The sequence below is a fragment of the Doryrhamphus excisus genome, chromosome 3 (genome assembly GCF_030265055.1).
Source record: "Doryrhamphus excisus isolate RoL2022-K1 chromosome 3, RoL_Dexc_1.0, whole genome shotgun sequence".
NCBI lineage: Eukaryota > Metazoa > Chordata > Actinopteri > Syngnathiformes > Syngnathidae > Doryrhamphus > Doryrhamphus excisus.
The window spans coordinates 15,118,961-15,137,864 of NC_080468.1; the positions used below are offsets into that span (position 1 = coordinate 15,118,961).

Below are 18,904 nucleotides of genomic sequence, written 5' to 3' on the forward strand. Positions count from 1 at the left end.
AAGCCAGTACGGGTTCCGGTATGGTCACGTGGGTCCAAGATGGCTGCGCCCATAGAGTGACAATTGGAGGGGGAAGACTTGAAGGAGTTTAAATGTGGGCCGCGAAGCTTGGCGTCTGATTGGATATCTTGTAAAGAAACGCCTGCTTGCTCCTCGACTCTTTTTTGGGGTTAAAAAACAAGATTTGAGGATTTTGAGCTCTCCGTTTTTGGTGAACATTATAGAGCTCAGAAACCGATGTTCGCGAGGGGCTAGTTTATTTTGAAGCCAGTACGGGTTCCGGTATGGTCACGTGGGTCCAAGATGGCCGCGCCCAGTGAGTGACAGTTGGTGAGGAAGACTTGAGGGAGTTTAAATGTTGGCTTAGGAGCTTCACGTCTGATTGGACATCTTGTAAAGGAAAAAAAGCCTACCTGCTACTCAACTCTACCAACATGAGCAAGGGCGAATTAATTGTGTAAGTAGTTGTTATTGTTAGTTGTTGCTTGCTAGCCCTTAGCTAATAATGTTATGAAAACAGTCCTCGGTCACTGTTATGAGAGCATGACTTGTGTTTGTTTATGCTTTATCAACTTGTTAAGAAATAATTATATGTCAAATATTTGTTTTGTGCCATTATTCTTTTCTTTGTGACTGTTAAAAGTAACCTTTACATTGCTACAGTATTCATTCAGTTTTACCATTGTTTTTAGATAACAAGCGTCAGTCCCCTTTATGAACAAGGCTAGCATATGTACGTTCTTGCACTGTTGGGAATCAAACAAAATGTGTTAAAACTCTTCAGTGGCGTAGAACTAACTGAGAAAGAGGTGCAGCATGAAGGCTAGTGTGTTAGATATATTCCCATTTCAGGATCAACTGTCTTTCTGCTGCTGGGAAGCGATAAGATGCTCACAATCCTTATCGGCTCCACCGGAGCAGGGGGGGCGTCTGGAGTTAAGATAAGACAGCTTTACCGTTTGAGGATGATATATAGGCTCAACCAAACCCCAGGAACCCCGCCCCCCCATGTGCTTGTCCTTTTTCAAATCAACACTGAATTGTTGTCATCTGTTTTTCCTTCCCCCCAGCCCGAAAGATTTCCCCCAACTCCAGAATGACACCTTCCTGAAAGCGGCGCGAGGTGAACCGATCCAGCACGTCCCCGTGTGGTGTATGCGGCAGGCTGGAAGATACCTACCCGGTACTGGGATCTAGTCCTCTACTCTCTCTTCTTATGGCCCACGTCACTCACAACTGACCTTTTGTCCTGTTTGCAGAGTTTCGTGAGTTCAGGGCAGGGAAGGACTTTTTTGAAACGTGCCGCTCGCCGGAAGCGTGTTGCGAACTCACATTGCAGGTACTTTGATAAGAAGCACTTCTTCATGTGGGCTTGGGACTGACATTACTTCATTCATTAATTAGAATTAAAATTAACTATCAATTAGTTGCTGTTTTTCCGTATTGTTTTTATATGATTTATTTTGGTGATTATGAATTAAGTGAGTCGTAAATGTAGTATTACAACTTTTTTCTCATATATTTAAGACTTTTTTCCATTTAAATTTGTGACTTTGGATTTTGATTTTTTTAATAATATGATTTTTTTGTTTTTAATTAATGATTTTTGTCTCAGAAATAAAAAAATAAATACATCTATGGATTTATGAGAAAAAAGTAATACATTTGCAGCTTTTTTCTTGTAGTTTTACTCCTTATTTGTCATACATTTAAGAAAAAAATCAATAATAAATAAAAAAAAGTGTACTTTTTTTCTAAAAATAAGTATAATTTTCTCATAAATTCTCGTATTTATTAAAACTTTTTAAATTGTAAATTCATGACTTATTTTGGTCATATTATATTTTTTAATGTTAGACTTTTTTTTGTAAATTCACGACTTTTGTCTCTGAATTTTTTTTACTCATGATAAAAAATTAATAATTTTTTTACTTTAATTTTTTTATTTTATTCTTGTAATATTATGACTTTTGTTTCTCATAAATGTACAACTTTTTTTCTGGAAAATGACTTTATTTTTTTATTTTTTTGACTTTATTTTTGTAAATTTCCAACTTTGTTCCCCTACATATACGACTTTATTCCTGTAAATTATTATCATTCAGGAAATCTCACATGATGATATTTTGTCAATGTGGCCCAAATACTGGTTGTATGAGTAGAAATAATTCAATTACAGTAAATTCACTTTTTGTGTGTAAGACATGAAACGTCCATTGGGGGCGCCAGAGGGCTCTTGATGCAGTACTGGATGATGTATAGCACACAGTACAGTAGATATGACTGAATGATAAATATACCGTATTGTTGTTTGTCATAGTGGGTTGGAATTCCTACCCACTCATGGAGAGACTCACATGCCCAGACATGAATATATGAAAATGTCTCCTCAGTCTGTAACTGTTTTATTTGCCTTTTGCCGTCTTTCAGCCTCTGAGGCGTTTTCCATTTGACGCCGCCATCATCTTCTCAGACATCCTGGTGGTGCCGCAGGTATTTGCTGTGTGTCTCCAAGGGAATACTTGCGTGTACTGTGTACCTCAACCGCCATTTATTCCAAGTCAGTGCCTGGCTTTCTTCTAAGCGGATGAATTTCTCCTCTGCTTCCTCCTCCAGGCCATGGGCATGGACGTCCAGATGGTGCCGGGCAAGGGTCCTACATTCCCACAGCCCCTGAAGGACCCTGAAGACCTCCAGCGTCTGAGTACAAAAGTGGACGTGGACAAGGCGCTGGGCTACGTTTTCCAAGCCATCACGCTCACCAGACACAAGATGGAAGGCAAAGTCCCGCTCATAGGCTTCACCGGAGCGCCGGTGAGACCGACGGAAACAGTCGTGGCGGATGCCGCGTCAGTATGATTCCTCCTCTCATCCGTGCGCCCTCCCCTCCGCAGTGGACGCTCATGTCCTACATGATCGAGGGCGGAGGCTCCACCACCCACGCCAAAGCTAAGCGGTGGCTGTACAAACACCCCGAGGCCAGCCGTATGCTGCTGAGGATGCTGACCGACGTCATCGTGGACTATCTGCTGGGACAGGTGGCAGCCGGAGCCCAGGTAATGCTAGCACCTGCCGTATGCTACTTCCTGTTTAGGGACGATGACGTGTTTTCAGCGGGAAAAAAAATGCCTATTTTCAGGGAGATATAAGAAATAAATCCAAATAATTTGTGGAAAACTGTGACATAATGTCAGAGAAAAATCATCAATTAATAAAAATAATTTGACAAAAATCTGCCTATTTTAGTGAAAAAAAATATACATTGAAAATTTTTTTTAATTCTGTAGAAAAAAACATTTTTAATATGGGGAAAACATCTTAATTTTGGAGAAATATATTTAATGTTTTTTGTTGAATTGTAAATATATATATATATTTTCTTCTTTGTGTATTTTTCTCTAAAACATTATATTTTAATATATTTGTCCAAAATTAAGATGTTTTCCCCATATTAAAAATAATGTTTTTTCTTGAATAATAAAAAAAAAATCTTAATTTTGGAGAAATATATTTAAAATAAAATGTTTTAGAGAAAAATACACAAAGAAGAAAAAAATATATATTTTAAATTCAAGAAAAAACATTAAATATATTTCTCCAAAATTAAGATGTTTTCCCCATATTAAAAATGTTTTTTCTTGAATTTTAAAAATATATTTTTTTTCTTGTGTATTTTTCCTCTAAAACATTTTATTTTAATATATTTCTCAAAATTAAGATGTTTTTTCCATATTAAAAAGAATGTTTTTTCTTGAATTTTAAATAAAAAAAAAAAAAATATATATATATATATAAAATTAAGATTTTTTTATTCAAGAAAAAACATTATATATATATATATATATATATATATATATATATATATATATATATAATAATGTTTTTTCTTGAATAAAAAAAATCTTAATTTTATATATATATATATATATATATATTTTTTTTTTTAATTATTTAAAATTCAAGAAAAAACATTCTTTTTAATATGGAAAAAACATTATATTAAAAACATATATTAAATTCAGCAGGGAAAAAAAAGCCTATTTTTGGAGAAGAAAAACGAAATACATATAATAAAAAAAATATACAGGAAAAAATGCTATTTTTAGTGAAAAAAAATCACATTAAAAAAAAATGTTTCCCATATTTTCATAAAACAAAGAAATAGAACTGCGATCCAGTATGTCGCTGCACAGCGTTGGCGTGTCATGCTACCCTCTGCTCTCCTCCAGGCCCTGCAGGTATTCGAGTCCCACGCTGGCATCCTGGGGCCGGTGGAGTTCCAGGAGTTCTCTCTGCCGTACCTTCATGACATCGCTCGCCGTGTTAAAGAGAAACTCAAAGAGGCGCGGCAGGAAGTGCCCATGGTGAGAAAAGACGCCTTCGCACCAGCATCCATCCCTCGCCTGACGACGCTCATTTGCGTATTCTCCTCCCAGCCCTTCATCCAGCACAGTGTTATTATTATTATATTATTCTCTTTGTTGACTCGCTCTAATGATCTGCCTTGCAATGCTTCTCATCAGCACTCCCTCACTTCAGACACTCTGCTTTCCCAGGAGGCATTCTCCTTCTAATGCTTTCTCACCAGAAGGTGGCAGCATTTCCCCAACAACAAGTCATGTTTTCCACAAGTGGAACCACCACTGACTGCTGTGGGTTTTTGTTTTTTGTGCTTCCCTGTGTGAGAGAGCAGATCGTGTTTGCAAAGGATGCTCATTACGCTCTGGAAGCTTTGTCTCAGTCTCATTACGAAGTGGTCGGGCTCGACTGGACCATTGATCCCCGCACAGCACGGTAACCACGCACACACACACACACACACACGTAACCCTTGACCTTTAAGTTTTAAGATTGTTAATGAAGATGTTATTATTCATTCATTCATTTTCTACCGCTTATCCTCACGAGGGTCGCAGGGGGGTGCTGGAGCCTATCCCAGCTGTCTTCGGGCGAGAGGCGGGGTACACCCTGGACTGGTGGCCAGCCAATCACAGGGCACATATAGACAAACAACCATTCACACTCACATTCATACCTATGGACAATTTGGAGTCGCTAATTAACCTAGCATGTTTTTGGAATGTGGGAGGAAACCAGAGTACCCGGTTTAGAAAACCCACGCATGCACGGGGAGAACATGCAAACTCCACACAGAGATGGCCGAGGGTGGAATTGAACCCTGGTCTTCTATCTGTGAGGTCCGCACGCTAACCACACAATCACCGTGCAGCCTACAGTAATACATTGTTTTTCGAGTCGCTAATTAACCTAGCATGTTTTTGGAATGTGGGAGGAAACCGGAGTACCCGGAGAAAACCCACGCATGTACACGCTACATGGCCCGCTACATTAAACTGCCAAATTTGAGCCGTCATTTTCCAAAAAAGCGTCAAAAACGTACAATGCAATGTTTGCAATGACAAGTGAACGCCTCGCAGCAAGTTTTGACAGTTGCGGCTTTACAAACTAACACACGGCTATGGTGCATTCAAGGATCACCAAATACAGTGGGAAATCTCAACACCCGATGAAAATAGCAAAATAGAGATGTAAAGGTATAAAACATGCAAACTCCACACAGGGATGGCCGAGGGCGGAATTGAACTCGGGTCTCCTAGCCGTGAGGCCTGCATGCTAACCACTCGATGTTATTGTGTATTTTTATTGGTTCCAATGTGGAGGAAAAAACAGAAACGTTGGCTGTTTTGCACACATTTGAAAATTGTGGAGTGGCCTTTTATTGTGGCCAGCTTAAGCACACCTGTACAATAATCACATTGTCTAATAAGCATCCACACCTGTTGTGTATTTGCAGTCATAAAAGTGTCCGAATTAACCAAAACGATGAAATGTGTAGCTATTATGTCTTGTTTTTTTATGTCTACTATATTAGGGGATATGTTAAGGTGATCATAGGGGTGCTATTTCCTGTCTAGAGAGCTCTAATCATGTTAAAAGCCATATTTAGAATGTTTTCTATGGTCTAGCAAGGAAGAATGATGTTTCTGTTTTTGTGTGTGATCCAGTGAGAGGACAGGAGGGAAGGTCAGCCTTCAGGGAAACCTGGACCCATGTGCGCTCTACGCTCCCAAGGTAACAAGCAGCGCAGTCTTCCTGTTTGTGTCGGGCGCACACGTGCGTTCAATCTCAAAAAAAGTTATCGCTTGTAGGAATACTTCATTTTTTTCTTTGTTGATTCTTTTTTTAGGAACGTATCTCAGACATGGTGAAGAAGATGTTGGAGGGTTTTGGCACCAGAGGCTACATCGCTAACCTGGGCCACGGTCTGTACCCGGACATGGACCCAGAACATGTGGGCGCCTTCGTGGAGGCCGTGCACCAACACTCGAAACAGATGATCAAGCAGATATAGACGTATAGTTGCCGGATCATTTTTATTTGACTTTAAAGTCAATAAAGAGGAAAAAAATAACACAATACACGTAGTCGCATTTTTTGTATGGTGAAAACAGCATCCATTTTTCCGAATCTAATCCATTTTTGATGTTCTGCGAACAAAGCAATGACACAATTCACCTTGCAATTCTGGCAGTGTTGCCTTTCAGTGCTGTTTTCCTAAAACAAGATTTTCCTTTAATCTGAAATATCTTCATCTGGTGGGGGGTGGATTATGTGTTTTGGATTGAATGGGATGACCTCGTTCCTGCCACATTTACGTTCCAGTACATGACATCTGTATTAAGGCTGTGCCGTGCCGTAACCGTGGTACCCGGGTTCCCAGAGCTCAGATGTGGACCAGTGGAGCTCCAGCTCGTCAACGTATTCATCTTCTTAAAGGCATTTCTTAAAGGCAAATTCATCTTCTTAAATGTGCAATACATTCACTCCTTCGGCCCGTGTCTCTCACTGAGTCGATGCTATTTGACTCTTTTTGACTGATTCTTACTGACTCACAAGTGTTTGATAAAGACTTGAGTTTCACAGTTTCATCGACTCACTGGTTGAAAAAGACTCTATTTTCACTGATACTTGGCACATATCAATGATCGACCACGTGTACGCTCCTATACATGTATGTTCTTTCATGAACTCACCAGTGTTTCTCACTTTCTGTATTAAATTGCTGGCACTGGCTCCTCAAGATTTTTGTTTTTTTGTTGTTGCTTCTTACCAAAATGCCAAAATATGCATAAAATTAATTTCTAATGCCAGTGCTCAGCACGTAACACAAAAACAAACAATAAAATACAAAAAAAACAATTGGACAACTATTTACAATGAAACATAACACAACAATCCTTGTGAGTTTTCAGTGAAGATTTGCGATCAGAAACACAAAATGTATCAGCTTCTATTTTTTTTTTGCTGCTGTGCTTTCCAACCGCACCACATATTTTGACAAATAAATGGAAAAAAGATGAGAAAAAAGGCGACTCTCCTCGTTCGCTTCAAAGAGCCGACTCGAAGAGCCGTTTCGTTCGCGACCGACTCATCCCCAACGGCACTCATTACAAGCACAGGTGAAGCACGTGCTGGGTTCCGGCACTCGATTCTGCGGAGTGATACAACAGAGCGCAAAGCCAAGGGACTAGCTTGGTTTGGCTCCTTCGAAAACTGGACTATATTTCCGCACAGAACTTCTACAAAAACTGAGGTTTGTCTGCATTAATCATGGAAAGCTGAGAAAAACAGCGACTCCCGTCGTTCGCTTCAAAGAGCCGACTCGAAGAGCCGTTTCGTTCGCGACCCACACATCCCCAATGGCACTCATTACAAGTACAGGTGAAGCACGTGCTGGGTTCGGGCACTCGATTCCGCGGAGTGATACAACAGAGCGCAGAACCAAGGGACTAGTTTGGTTTGGTCTCCTACGAAAACTGGACTACATTTCGGCACAAAACTTCGACAAAAACTGAGGTTTGTCTGCATTAATCACGGAAAGCTGATTACATTGTGTCATAAAGTTTGAAATAGACATCCTACTTTGCATTGAATACATATTAATGTTAAATTTAGTCATGCTGACGATGCTGAATGTCACCCCATGCTGTGCTTGCTAGCGGCCAGATAATCAAATATCAAATTGGGGTTTAATAATAATAACAATAATAAAGAATGTTATTTTAAAATGAGTGTTATCAGTATGGAAAGAGGAATTGGGGAGGAAAATGAGACTTAATCCCAAATAGTGTTTTTTTTCCCCTCAGTGAGACAGCAGCTAAGAACAGCAGATAAGCAGATTTGATGAAATCTGGTTGTTGTTGTAAGAGTTGTTGTTGTGCAGAATCCGTGAAAAAACAGATAATAAAACTAAAATAATGAGCTTGACGGGGGTGTACTCATGGGAATTGGACTTTGAGGCGAAAATAATTCTCGCCTTTTTTGGTGTTTTGTTGGCAGGGATAAAAAAAAACAACAACAACAACAAAAAAACGAGTTCAGCCAAAATGGCCGCCATTGACTTTGATCATCACCCGCCAATTCATCACCGTGATGATGGAGTACAAGAGGATGAAATGAAGGTAGGCTGCCTTTTTAATTTGTCTTTCTTTTGTGTCGCCATTAAACACACACACACAGGCTTTTGTTGTGCACCCCCAGTGTGTGAATAGGAGAGACAAATGGACAAAAACTGTGGATGATTGTCGTCAGGTAGGACAGAAGAGGCTTGGGTTGTGTGTCAGTGGGCCGCCTGGGAACGATGTGTGTGTGTGTGAGTGTGTGTTTTGTCTTCAGAAATGGAGATCAATTTCCACATGGCTTTTAAAGGCTCTGACAGGAGAATAACATGGAAGTGTGTGTATGTTTTTATTGTGTGTGTGTGTCTGGACTGTAGTGTACATATATTGTGTGTGTGTGTGTGTGTGTGTGTGTGTGTGTGTTTGAGGGTGGTCCAGACCCCCATCTCTCAGCAAATCAGCAGGCCTGAAAATCCAATCTGCCCAGAGAGACAGCAAGCTGTACATCATCTGCCAGGGATGGACACTATCAGTTCTTTATCAGCTACGCCCCCCCTCCCCCAAAAACACACACACACACACACACACACACACCATGTCACTACTCTTGCTTAGGTATCGTTTAGACATCAATGAAATACCAAATTGTCAGTTTTTCATTATTTGTATTACATTTATTTTATAATGTGTATTTTATTTTTTATATTGGTTTTCCCCAAACAGTGAGATTTTCATGCTATGTTCATCAGTCCTTGAACGCACCACAGTTGTGACACAGATTCTCTTTGCTCATCTTGTGAGATTTCCTACTTTGTTCTATGGTCCTTGAATGCAGCACAGTTGTGACACAGATTCTGTAATGTTCATGCATCATTTTCAGTGTATCACTGTTAAAAAGCCCACCAATTTAAAATGTTTTTTTAACGCTTCATTTATGCTGCTTTTTCATCAAGAGGTAAGATTTCCTACTTTGTTCCATGGTCCTTGAACGCATTACAGTTGTGACACCGATTCTGTCTGTTCATGCATCATCTTGTGTGTATCACTGTTAAAAAGCCCACCATTTGAAAATGTTTTTTAACTCCTCACTTATGCTGCTTTTTCATCAAGTGGTGAGATTTCCTACTTTGTTCTAATGGTCCTTGAATGCATTACAGTTGTGACACCGATTCAGTCTGTCCATGCATCATCTTGTGTATCGCTGTTAAAAAGCCCACCATTTAAAATTGTTTTTAACGCTTCAATTATGCTGCTTTTTCATGAAGTGATGAGATTTCCTACTTTGTTCCATGGTCCTTGAGCGCACCATAGTTATGTGCTTTGACACAGATTCTGTCTGTTCATGCATGATTTTGTGTGTATCAATGTGAAAAGCCCACCATTTGAAAATGTTTTTTAACGCTCCACTTATGCTGCTTTATCAAGTGGTGAGATTTCCTACTTTGTTCCATGGTCCTTGAGCGCACCATAGTTATGTGTCGTGACACAGATTCTGTCTGTTCATGCATCATCTTGTGTGTATCACTGTTAAAAAGCCCACCATTTCTAATTTTTTTTTGTGAGATTCCACACTTAACTAGTCAGTCCTTGAACACACCATAAGTTGTGTGCCGTGACTCCGACTCCATCCTATGTGTAGCAGTTAGAAAGACAAGTTGTTATCTTTATGCTTCGTCCAGCACTATCATTCCGTACTTTTTTCATTGGTCCTTGAACGCACCGTAGTTGTGTAGCGTGACTCCTGATTCCATCTGTTCAGGCATCATCTTACATGTACCCCTGTCAGAAAGCCCACAATTATTACATTTTTAGGTCTTTATGCTTTACAGATAATGTTTTTTGTCAGGCGCTGAGATTTCGTACTTTGTTCTATGGTTTCAAATGCATCATAGTGGTGTGCCATGACTCTGATTCTGTGTGTTCTTGTATCATTTGCCATTATAATTCACCAGTGGTGTTTAAATGCGTTTAATACGGGATTTTCTTTCTCGCTAGATGACAATTTTTTGGCTTAATATTTTGACTAAATTCTTGGAAAATTACTGATTTTACCATTTTTTACTTTCTTGTTAAATGAACCCATGCAGCTATGAAAAGATGACCAAGTAAAGCGATATTAAATCGTGTTTCACACTTTATTCATAGAAAAGCACTGAGTTTCCAACACAAATCAATATAAAATGGTAGTAGCGTTACATAAATAGTCATAAATTCTCGCTTTATAGACAGTAGCTCAAGAATTTGCACAAAAAAATGACAAATAAAAAAAAAATGTGGCTGTTAAGCTATGATACTTCTGTGGCAGCAAATACTGGAAATACCTTTTAAAAAAAAAAAAAAAAAAAAAAAAAAAAATTACAAATCAGTAGCACAAAGAGGCAACCAACACTTTGAAAATTCCCTCACGTTGGAAAAGAAAGCGTGGGAGAGAGCGGGTGAACTACGAACCATCGCTACCGGCAAAGGAAACCACGTAAGAACGCGGCGAGTACGTTGCTTACGTTTCTTTCTGAGGCTCGTGTTCCTCACGCTTACATAAAACCCCCAACTTCCGCCTTCCCGACGATGCGGCATCGTCTCAAACCCAGGATATAGATGCGTACAAACCCAGGATATAGATGCGTACAAACCCAAGGCGAGGTTAAAAAAACGACTCGTTCCGTCTCTCACGACGGCGTGAAAAGACACAAAAGGCTTTTGAAGTCCTGATTGGAGCGAAGCGACAAAGCAGAAAATCAACTTTGTACATTGACAGGTCAAGAAAGGCATTTTTTTTTTCACGCCCTCTCCTCCCCAATGCTGCAGCACGCTAGCTGTTAGTGCATCCTTCACCCGCAAAGCATGCTGGACTGGGCTCGGCTGCCCCCATTTCCCCCTTCCGTTCATAGTGGTTCAGTCCACTCCTTTTTTAAAAAAGTCCACCCGAGTGGTTCTGCATAGTCTGGTTTCATGAGCATCTGTCCCCATTTTACACAATTACAGTCAAACGCTTCTTTTTGGACTTTTTTTTTCTTTGCAAATCTAAAAACAAATCAACATAAAATCAAAAATAATAAGAGTAAATATAGCAAAACGGACAAAAAGAAATGTACACAGGAGCACCTGAGAAATGCCTTGAAGTCTTTTGCTCTTAGAAAAACAAAAAATCCCCCCCCCCCCACACACACATCCAAAACAGTTCACTCCCACCACAAACAAAACACAACATACGTATCATAAATAATTATCATTTTACAATTTTTCTCAATTGACACTTTTTCATATTTACAATACTTTAAATGCTACTACTTTTTTTTTCTCCTTTTGTTTTGTTTCTTTAAGTGATGTCCCTGAGAACTAAGGTTAGCCTCTTGTTTTCCTTTTCATTCTTCGGTGTTTCTTCAATAGCAAAACATACAAGACAAAAAAAAAAAAAAGCAACCACGGCAAAATAATAAAAAAAAAATACGGAAGCGGGACAGTTCACCTCTCACGAACTGTTAGGGAAAAGAAAATGTCCCGTTTTTTTTTTTTTTGTTTTCCCGACCCTCCTGCCGACCACCATGAATAAATAAACAACAGTACTGAAGAGGTATTTGAGTCAAGTGCTGAACTGCAGGACGAGCGTACCACCTCGCCCCATTCGCTAAAATCAAGCAACAAGCTCGCTAGCTCGGGATGTCCAAAAATGGATCGGCGGCTCTGCCTCTGTCCACCAGAGGGAGGCTGACGTCATTGCAGTACCCCAATGGGGGAAAACATACTCGTATTGGTACATGTCTGTATATTTGTGTTAAGCTGCTGTGTGATGAATTCAGTGTTCTCAGTGACTCAAGACTGTGATAGCTCATGATTGGCTGCCGCCGAAGAAAGAGTTACCGTTTCCTCACTGACTCCCGAGCGGAAGGAGTATTTATAACCTGCTGTGGCCCAGCAAGGTGCACTGTATTCGGGTACACGCTCAGAGCAGCTGCTATGGTCCCCAGCTAACATTTTGCACTTTTCCAGTGGGTGATAAGGTGTGCGCGATGGGTTTTTTTTTCCCACTCTGGGAAGTTCCGACATGCCGTTAACGTCACAGACAGGAGAAAAAAGGAGCGCTTGCTTTACCCACCCGCACAGTACGGAGTGTTTTTTTTATTTATTGTCGGTATACTGTATATCCTGTGAGTGTGAGAGTGGGTCAGCGTGGACGGCGTGGTGTGTTTACGGTCTGTGTTTACATTTACCACGTCTAGTATTTGTTTCATAAATTTCATTCTTGTGTGTATCACTGTTAAAAAGTTTCCTACTTTGTTCCATGGTCCTTGAACGCATCACAGTTGTGACACCGATTCTGTCTGTCCATGCATCATCTTGTGTGTATCACTGTTAAAAAGCCCACAATTTGAAAATGTTTTTTTTTTTAAACGCTTCACTTATGCTGCTTTTTCATCAAGTGGTGAGATTTACTACTTTGTTCCATGGTCCTTGAACACACCATAGTTGTGACACCGATTCTGTCCATGCATCATCTTGTGTGTATCACTGTTAAAAAGCCCACAATTTGAAAATGTTTTTTTTAAACGCTTCACTTATGCTGCTTTTTCATCAAGTGGTGAGATGTACTACTTTGTTCCATGGTCCTTGAACACACCATAGTTGTGACACCAATTCTGTCCATGCATTATCTTATGTGTATCATTGTTAAAAAGCCCACAATTTGAAAATGTTTTTTTTAACGCTTCACTTATACTGCTTTTTCATCAAAAGGTGAGATTTCCTACTTTGTTCTACGGTCCTTCAATGCACCACAGTTGTAACACCGATTCTGTTTGTTCATTCATGATCTTGTGTGTATCACCGTTAAAAAGGCCGCCATTTTAAAATGTTTTTTTTTTTTTTTACGCTTTACTTATGCTGCATTTTTTTAATCAAGTGGTGAGATTTCCTACTTTGTTCCATGGTCCTTGAGCGCACCATAGTTACCACATTAAGATCATATTCATTCATTCCCAACAGTCTGTAATCTTGGCATGTATGTGTATTATTTTTTCTCCTCCAATCAGATTTCAGCTTCTCCGTCCCATGACACATGCACACTTTTGGTAATGTCGACATCTCTTGCGAGTACGATGGAAAAGTTTTAAGATATTAACTCGGAACCGCTTCCACATGATACTGTAGTGTCGATATTTGGAGTCGTGTATTGTCTAAAGCTGATAAATAATACAGTGGAGGTATGACAGTAACACTCTCAAGTGGGTTAAAAACACAAATGGTTTGGTTTCTTTATGTACGCCGGTGCGCCGCATAACAACAAAAGCTACTTTTCACAATCTTATCACTTTTTCACATGGGATTTAACATTCGTTTGGGGGGGTTGGGGCTGTCTTCTATCGGGTCTTGTATAGCGATTCCGCCCACTCCACCCACCCCGCAAGTCTTCATACCTTTTTTTTCCACTGTGGCTGGTTCAGAACTGGTTTTGCTTTTCCATTGTCACGGTGCTGAATTGGTGCGTAGTGGGGTGTTAAACCGTCGTTTTAACTTTATTTAAACTCCCGCTGGCTTCAATTCACGCTCCGTGTTGAGGTTGACAGAGGGTTGTTTGCCGTTTGTATCGCCTGGGAAATACTTCTTTTCACGAGTCCTCCGTCTACGTTCTGTGTTAGAGAGTAAATTCCATATTTATTAGCCAATTCTGTGACTCATAGGCTCTACATGGAGTGTAGCACGCAGACGTTTACGCATTGGAAGGTTTACGCATGCACCAAATGGTGGTCATTCATTCATTTTCTATCGCTTTTCCTCACGAGGGTTGCGGGGAGTGCTGGAGCCTATCCCAGCTGTCTTCGGGCGAGAGGCGGGGTACACCCTGGACTGGTCGCCAGCCAATCACAGGGCACATATAGCCAAACAACCATTCACACTCACATTCATACCTATGGACAATTTGGAGTCGCTAATTAACCTAGCATGTTTTTGGAATGTGGGAGAAAACCCGGAGAAAACCCACGCATGCCCAGGGAGAACATGCAAACTCCACACAGAGATTGCAGAGGGTGGAATTGAACTCAGGTCTCCTAGCTGTGAGGTCTGCGTGCTAACCACTCATCGGCCGTGCAGCCCTGCAAGGTTGTATGTTAAGTTTAAATTCAATACTTTGGAAAGAACGGGCGGGCCGTATTCACACACTTGGCGGGCCGGATGTGGCCCCCGGGCTGTAGTTTGCCCAACCATTCACACTCACATTCATACCTATGGACAATTTGGAGTCGCTAATTAACCTAGCATGTTTTTGGAATGTGGGAGGAAACCGGAGTACCCGGAGAAAACCCACGCATGCACGGGGAGAACATGCAAAACCCCACACAGAGATGCCCGAGGGTGCAATTGAACCCTGGTCTCCTAGCTGTGAAGTCTGCGCGCTAACCACTCGACCGCCGTGCTGCCCCCAAATGGTGTTATATTTGTAAATAAATAATTTTCATGTTTTTATGTTGTTTATGTTGGTATAGTCGTTTATTTTGGCTAAAGGTAATGTCCACTAGCGAATGAGTTGATATTAAATCGCTAACCCCTGTGATGTAACGATACCATGACAATGGAAAAAGAATCGGGTGTAGAGCCTGCTCATGGCCCACACGGGTTCAAGTCCAGCTGTGAACTGTGCACCAGCGCCAATGTCGGCTGCAGTGGAAAACGGGTTGTCGGTGAAGTGGAGGCAACACTTCCTGGTTCACATTCGAGAAACTAAACAACCACACTGGACGCTAAAAACAAAATGTTCAACAAATGGCTCAACTTAAGAAGTGGAAAAACAAATAAACATTTAAATAGAAATAATAAAAAAAAATAAAAAAAGTTTGGCAGGGGTCAACCGAAGCGTTCCCGGACCAGCATCATGAGTTTCTTCTTGCCCTTGTAAATCTGTTTGAGGTTGTCTATGAACTGGGCAAACTGGATGTGGCCGTCCTGCGCCAGCAGGAAAGTCTCGCGCGCTTTGCTCAGGAACTCTATGAACTCCCCGTAGTGGCGCGGGCTGATGTGCGTCAGCCGAGAGTGCGTGGTGTTGATGTACGCCGAGATGGTGGCGTCCAGGAGCTGCCGCAGAGGCGCCTTGTCCGTCGACATCAGCTTCCCAGAGTTCCTCCTCCCGGGGATGCCGGCCAGGCCCGGCGCCGTCATGGTGCAGCGCCGCAGGATGTCCGACAACACCGTGGCGCAGTGCACGCTTTTCACCACAAGGGGGATAATGGCGGCGAGCTCGTTTTTGCCCAGGGAGTGACTGAGCGCGCAGGCCCAAAGGACGTCATTAATGGCCGGGTGCGTGTCCTGGTTGTACGCCAGGTTCAGATGAGTCATGGCGAGGGAGGCTAGCTTAAACGAGCGCAGCGGGTACCCTCGGTGCTCCATGTACCTGGCAATGGTGAAGAGCTGCGAGTACGTCATCCCCGTGGACGCGGCGTCGATCACAATCTGATATGCCGTCTCAAAAGCGATGTGGTCTTTCTCGCAGAGCGTCAGAGCCGACAGGGCGCAGTTCTGGGGGTCCTTCATGGCGCACTGCAGCGCCAGCGTCCGCGCGCAGCTGGCCAGCTCCTCTCGCTGGGGGTAGTCCAAGTTGAGGCGCAGGATGGTGTTGTGCGACATGACGGTGGCCGCCACGATACTGGTGGCCTCGGTGGGTGTGAAGAGCGTGTACCAGCTCTGGAGAATGCTCACCAGGGCACGGAGACCTGAGAGCGACACGGACGCTTGTTATGTGATGCGATGCTTTGTCACTCAACTTTACTTTAAATGATACTTTAAATGTTTTTGATATCATGCAATTCACATTTTTAACTTATCTTTTATAGATTTTAAGAAATTTTAGTTTTTGTGTTACTACCCCAACCTTCCATAAGTGGGTCAAAAATGACCCAGTCGGGTTGTTTTCTTGAAATATCGTCGTAAAAATTTCTTTTAAATAATTTTATATTGCAGGTATTCCTCAAAAAACATCTTTTTGATATCATGCCGTTCACATTTTTAACTTGTCTTTTATAGATTTTAAGAAATTTTTGTGTTACTACCCCAACCTTCCATGAGTGGGTCAAAAATGACCCGGTCAGGTTGTTTTCTTGAATTATCATTTCATATTCCAGGTATTCCTCAAAAAACATGTTTTTGATATCATGCCGTGCACATTTTCAACTTAACTTTTATAGATTTTAAGAAATTTTTGTTTTTGTGTTACTACCCCAACCTTCCATAAGTGGGTCAAAAATGACCCGGTCAGGTTGTTTTCTTGAAATATCTTTGTAATGAAAAATTATCATTTCATATTCCAGGTATTCCTCAAAAAACATGTTTTTGATATCATGCCGTTCACATTTTCAACTTACCTTTTATAGATTTTAAGAAATTTTTGTTTTTGTGTTACTACCCCAACCTTCCATAAGTGGGTCAAAAATGACCCGGTCAGGTTGTTTTCTTGAAATATCTTCATAAATTTTTTTTTTAATAATTTTATATTCCAGGTATTCCTCAAAAAACATGTTTTTGATATCATGCCGTTCACATTTTTAACTTATCTTTTATAGATTTTAAGAAATTTTAGTTTTTGTGTTACTACCCCAACCTTCCATTAGTGGGACAAAAATGACCCGGTAGGGATGTTTTCTTGAAATATCTTTTGTCATGAAAAATTATCATTTCATATTCCAGGTATTCCTCAAAAACATATTTTTGATATCATGCCATTCACATTTTTAACTTACTTTTATGCAACACACAATGGATCATCACATTTTCTATTGTTGTACAGGGTCATTTTCTTTTTCAAAGATGTAAAAAAGTGAAAACTTAAGATGTTTCTAACATGAAATCATTCTTGTGTGGTCCTAAATATAATACTAAATATCATACAAGTGATTATTCCTAACCAAAATGGCAAAATTGGCATAAAAAGGCATTGATTCTAGATATGGGTCATTTTTGACCCACTTATGGAAGATTGTAGGGTCCAGTCACTCGTGCATCTAAGGGTTAAAAACAGCACTGTTCCTGTCATTTACAGTAGAGGATATTTTGTCATATAGGAGATCTTTAACAAGCATAAACACACGACATGTGTTGTTTTTTTCCACTTTTCTGACCGATAAATATCGTTAGAATGTTGTATTCTTGTGTTTAGCCATGCCAAAGTTTCCGATAATGAGGTTTGTGCATTTGGAAGTCAGCCATGAAATAAGTTTTAAATGGCTCAAAACGCTCTGTTTTAAAAAGCATGGAAAAACTGCCCCTTTGTGATGTCACAGAGGGGCGGACTTCCTTATATGGGCGTGGCTGTAAGCCAGATAAAGCCAGAAAGAGCTACCATTTAAGGTACATGTGGTACTGTTGGTGGGGCTTTTCAGTGGTTATTCCCATAATGAAAAATAACTGGATCAACTGGACCAAGACGTACTTTTGATGGATGTTCTCATACAAGCTACTCCAACCTACCGACTTCAGTAGCACATGTTACCAGCCAGCGGACCATCTCCCTCCTCCTCCAATTCAGGGTGGACAGAGTCATCCTCATCACCTGCAACAAAGACCAAGATCCACACGACCATTAAGTGACTTAGTGCTAATTGTAAATGTATCCCCCCGACACGCATGCTACCTGAAGTCCAAGCTCCAAAGCCACATTGAGCAACGTTATATCCGGCGGGCTGTCTGCGGGTGTGGCTATCTTAAAGGCGTCCTGGGCCAACTTGAAGATTAACGAAGAGGAGTGGATGTTTTTCTGGATGACTTCCAGCACCGTCCGCAATCTCAACATGTCACCTAGAGATGGGGAGGGATGCAGTGATTAGGGTTTTTCCATTTGAAACATCAAAATAAGACACCAGGAGCTCTGGTTCGAAACGAGACGAGTACCTTTAGCAGCAGTTAGCATGGTCGACGCTAGCTCACACTGCTGCGACTCCAAGTGTCCCAGTGTGAACCACCGTGGGTATCTACTCGGAACGATGGAAATGCCGTGATGGGGGTGGCTGACGTCACCGGAGCCGACAGACGACTCCAGAACTGGCAACCTAACGAGCAATGTAGCAACAATTTCACTTCATGATTCGTAACAATGACCCCTCTAACAACAATATAGAACAGAGGTCTCAAACACGTATTTTTCATCTTATTTTGTGCAGAAAAATAACAATTAAGATATTTGAGAACAGTGGAATGTTTTATCAGAGCTTTTATTGTAGAAAATCGGAACCAAAGCACTGAAAAAGTTTGTATATTTTTCTGTTTTTAATAAATGCGTTTTTCTTTTTTTTGGAAAACCTGATGCGGCCCAGTCTCTCCCAGACCCTAGCTCCAGTGGCCCCCAAGTAAATTGAGTTTGAGACCCCTGCATTAGCGTTTGAGAACCCCGCATTAGCGTTTTGATGACAGTAGTCCCAATGCTACAAAGCGCTCGCTGACCACACTGTGAGATAGAGGCCTCTTGTTCCATTCCCAACTTGCCAGAGGGTGACAGCAGTACAACA

The 18,904-nt window shown here is 41.0% G+C and overlaps 2 protein-coding genes and 1 long non-coding RNA gene across 3 annotated transcripts in view; 2 read left to right on the forward strand and 1 right to left on the reverse strand.

Annotated features, from left to right (window-relative positions):
* Nucleotides 1-15: 15 nt before the first annotated feature.
* On the forward strand, nucleotides 16-7,027 carry urod (uroporphyrinogen decarboxylase). Its single transcript, XM_058067345.1, has 10 exons — nucleotides 16-457; nucleotides 1,071-1,183; nucleotides 1,260-1,339; nucleotides 2,431-2,493; nucleotides 2,617-2,814; nucleotides 2,895-3,056; nucleotides 4,230-4,364; nucleotides 4,694-4,794; nucleotides 6,027-6,093; nucleotides 6,209-7,027. Exons 1-10 carry the CDS (start codon nucleotides 435-437, stop codon nucleotides 6,371-6,373), a joined length of 1,107 nt encoding a protein of 368 aa, XP_057923328.1. The 5' UTR covers nucleotides 16-434; the 3' UTR covers nucleotides 6,374-7,027.
* Nucleotides 7,028-7,530: 503 nt separating this feature from the next.
* Nucleotides 7,531-11,827, forward strand: LOC131125106 (uncharacterized). The gene is made up of 3 exons (XR_009128975.1): nucleotides 7,531-7,878; nucleotides 8,362-8,483; nucleotides 8,563-11,827. It is a non-coding gene; the product is annotated as an uncharacterized LOC131125106 (long non-coding RNA).
* The window catches only part of zswim5 (zinc finger, SWIM-type containing 5), a 58,341-nt gene continuing 51,011 nt past the window's right edge, over nucleotides 11,575-18,904 (reverse strand). Inside the window, exons 13-16 of the mRNA XM_058066294.1 lie at nucleotides 18,291-18,448; nucleotides 18,034-18,197; nucleotides 17,871-17,952; nucleotides 11,575-16,120 (exon numbers count right to left, since the gene is read on the reverse strand). Of these exons, the coding sequence (XP_057922277.1) occupies nucleotides 15,258-16,120; nucleotides 17,871-17,952; nucleotides 18,034-18,197; nucleotides 18,291-18,448 (1,267 nt within the window). The 3' untranslated portion in view covers nucleotides 11,575-15,257. The remainder of the gene's footprint in view (nucleotides 16,121-17,870; nucleotides 17,953-18,033; nucleotides 18,198-18,290; nucleotides 18,449-18,904) is intronic.